Source organism: Schistocerca nitens, chromosome 4 (assembly GCF_023898315.1).
Source record: "Schistocerca nitens isolate TAMUIC-IGC-003100 chromosome 4, iqSchNite1.1, whole genome shotgun sequence".
In the NCBI taxonomy this organism is placed as follows: domain Eukaryota; kingdom Metazoa; phylum Arthropoda; class Insecta; order Orthoptera; family Acrididae; genus Schistocerca; species Schistocerca nitens.
This window is the reverse complement of record NC_064617.1, coordinates 425128376-425131232: the sequence shown is the minus strand read 5'-3', so window position 1 is coordinate 425131232 and position 2857 is coordinate 425128376. Positions and strand designations below refer to the sequence as shown.

Genomic DNA, 2857 nt, shown 5'->3' with positions numbered 1-2857 from the left:
CTTTTCTTAGATATCAGTATTATTTCTGACAGAGCCTAAGTACATCGACATAAGCATAACGAAGTGATTTAACAGACTGCTCTCTCGAAGACCAACGTGTTGGGTAAAACTTTTTTTCAAGTACAAGAAGACACTAGAAATTCCAGTCTTTTAATACCATAACTGAAGGAAAGATACAACGTTTCTATTGTGTCATAAAAGCACCTGACTTCTTGAATTCCACAAGCAACATCGTTAACCCTTTCCAGCCCAGTGATGCCATATGGCATCATCATATTTAACTGTTTCCCAAGGCCAAACTATTTGTCCCAAAATTATACACAAGTGTGCAGGGCTTTCTAAAGTTCATTGTTCTTATGTTGGCTACCGTGAATTCGCTAAAACAGAGAGCACCAGGCTGCAATGCCTTGGCAAAAGTATTGTTGCATGGTGTCTACGGTACAGTGCACCCAGCTGGACTTTCAAAGTATTATATCAAGGTAAAGGAAGCAAACTAATATAAAAGTTGCACTAATAAATTATTGTTGAAAGTGTAAATTAACTAGTAAACACTTTGAAAATAATGCTAGTTACGGTAATTTTCTGCTTGGAAGTCACAAACATGTATGACTCCATTTGGCATCATTGGGCATTTGTTATGTTACCAAATGTAGTACATGCAATAACTTCGACTAAAGTTTACCATAATGTGTAACTCTAATATTTTCAAGTTTCTTTTGAAGCTTTATTATACTAACTAATATTAATATGTTAAAATTTTTATTGATATAATTTACCAGTTTTTTTTTTTTTTTTGCTGCTTTAGCAAAAAATTCCTGGTTTGTTTACCAGATGATTCGCAATCATAAATCATTATCAGAAGAAGAAATATTGCTGCTTCTCGAAGGTGATTTATCTGATTTGGACCTTGATACGTCTGATGTGGAGGAAGAGATTGAAAATGCTCGGCAGCAGGACCCTACTACTCTGGATATACAGTTTCTTCAAGGAATGGACCTTGATATGGTTGAAATTCTGGACCCTCAAGCCAATGATGAAGATGATGTTCCCTTAGCTTCAAGATTACTTGCTGAGCCAAACCTTGCACCAAGTCATTCAGCTCAGAAAATTCAGTGTGATACACACTGGGATCTTCGGTGGATAATGAAGGACATTGAAGAAGTGGACACATCATGTAATGCAGTTTTTTCTGACCCTCCAAGAGATGAACTGACACCTTTGCAGTATTTCAGAACAATGTGTAGTGATGACATTATCCAGAACCTAGTCGAGCAATCTAATCTATACTGCACACAGAAAACAGGTGCATCTTTAGATACAAATGTTCGTGAAGTAGAAAAGTATATAGGGATAAACAGCCTAGCAGGTGTTGTGAAAATGCCTAGTTACAGAATGTACTGGACAGAGGCTACAAGATTTTCTCCAATAGCTGACTCAATGCCTAGAAATAGGTTTGATAAGCTAAGAAATTATTTACATGTGAATGACAACACTAAAATGAAACAAAGAGAGGACCCTGATTATGACAAGCTGTTCAAGGTGAGACCATTTGTTGACAAAATCAAACAAGGATTTTCAGTTATTGAACCTGAGGAATATCATTCAGTGGATGAATTAATCATTACTTTCAAAGGTCATTCATCCCTGAAACAGTATGTAAAAAGCAAACCACACAAGTGGGCTATAAAAGTTTTTGCACGTGCTGGTTCTAGTGGAATTGTGTACGATTTTGAAATATACCGAGGGAAAGGAACTGTACATAATGATACTGGTCTGGGTATAAGTGGTGATATTGTGATAAGGCTTTGGGAAGGACTGCCAAAATACAAAAATTTTAAAGTATTTAAAGACAATTGGTTCACCACTTACAATCTTATTTCTGCCCTGAAAAACTATTGCATTTTGGCTGTTGGAACTGTTAGACCCACAAGACTTAAAGGCTGCAATCTAAAAACAGACAGTGAGTTGAAAAAGCAGGGACGAGGATCATACGGTTATCGAACTGAAACAGAAAGGAACATCATAGCGCCGAAGTGGTATGATAACAAGTCTGTCGTTCTTGCATCATATACAAAGTAGTAAGTCCAGTAGAACCAGTGAAACGTTGGTCAGTGGGAGAACGAAAATATATTGATGTTCCAAGGCCAGACATTGTTAGAGAATATAACCGTTCGATGGGAGGAGTTGATCTGCTGGTTGCTTTGTATAGGAGTTATACTGGTGTGCAAAGATTTTATCTAAGGACCGTATTCCACCTCCTTGACATGTGTGTTGTGAATGCGTGGCTTCTATACCGCCGACACTGCAGACAAAGAGAAATTACCAAACACATGTCTCTGTTGATTTTTCGGTCTGATGTAGCTCATGGACTACTAAAAGCAGGAGAAACTTTGGTAAGAAGATGAGGACGGCCATCAGATGACAGTCCATCGCCTACAGTTGTGAAGAAACGAGCCCCATTGGTTCCCAGCCCAGTTGATGATGTAAGGTATGACAACATTGGGCACTGGCCACAGCATGTAGAACACAGAGATGTAAGTTGTGCATTACAGCATATTCTCGAACTAAATGCATCAAATGTAATAAACCTCTTTGCTTTACCAAAGACAGGAACTGTTTCTTAAATTTTCATGTAAAGTAACAATCATGCTGTAAAAAACCATAAAATTGTCCTGAAATGCAATTGCATTATTGTATGTACTAATTTTTCTTTAATAAGCTGTATCAAATTGTGTAATTAAAATTTTCATTCAAGTTCCATTATCAAGCACTGTGACATCCGAACCACCTGACTGAAGGAAACAAATCCTGCCCAATGATGCCATATGGAGTCATCCCAAATTTCCCTCCAAAAACA

At 37.5% G+C, this 2857-nt stretch overlaps 1 protein-coding gene across 1 annotated transcript; it reads left to right on the top strand.

Annotated features, from left to right (window-relative positions):
* The first annotated feature begins 831 nt into the window (after positions 1 to 831).
* On the top strand, positions 832 to 2079 carry LOC126252353 (piggyBac transposable element-derived protein 2-like). The gene has a single exon (XM_049953244.1). The coding sequence runs from the start codon at positions 832 to 834 to the stop codon at positions 2077 to 2079; it is 1248 nt and encodes a 415-aa protein (XP_049809201.1).
* Positions 2080 to 2857: the final 778 nt, after the last annotated feature.

Bases quoted from the DNA above. Each gene is read 5' to 3' on its own strand.
- LOC126252353 (XM_049953244.1), top strand. From the start codon at position 832: ATGATTCGCAATCATAAATCATTATCAGAAGAAGAAATATTGCTGCTT.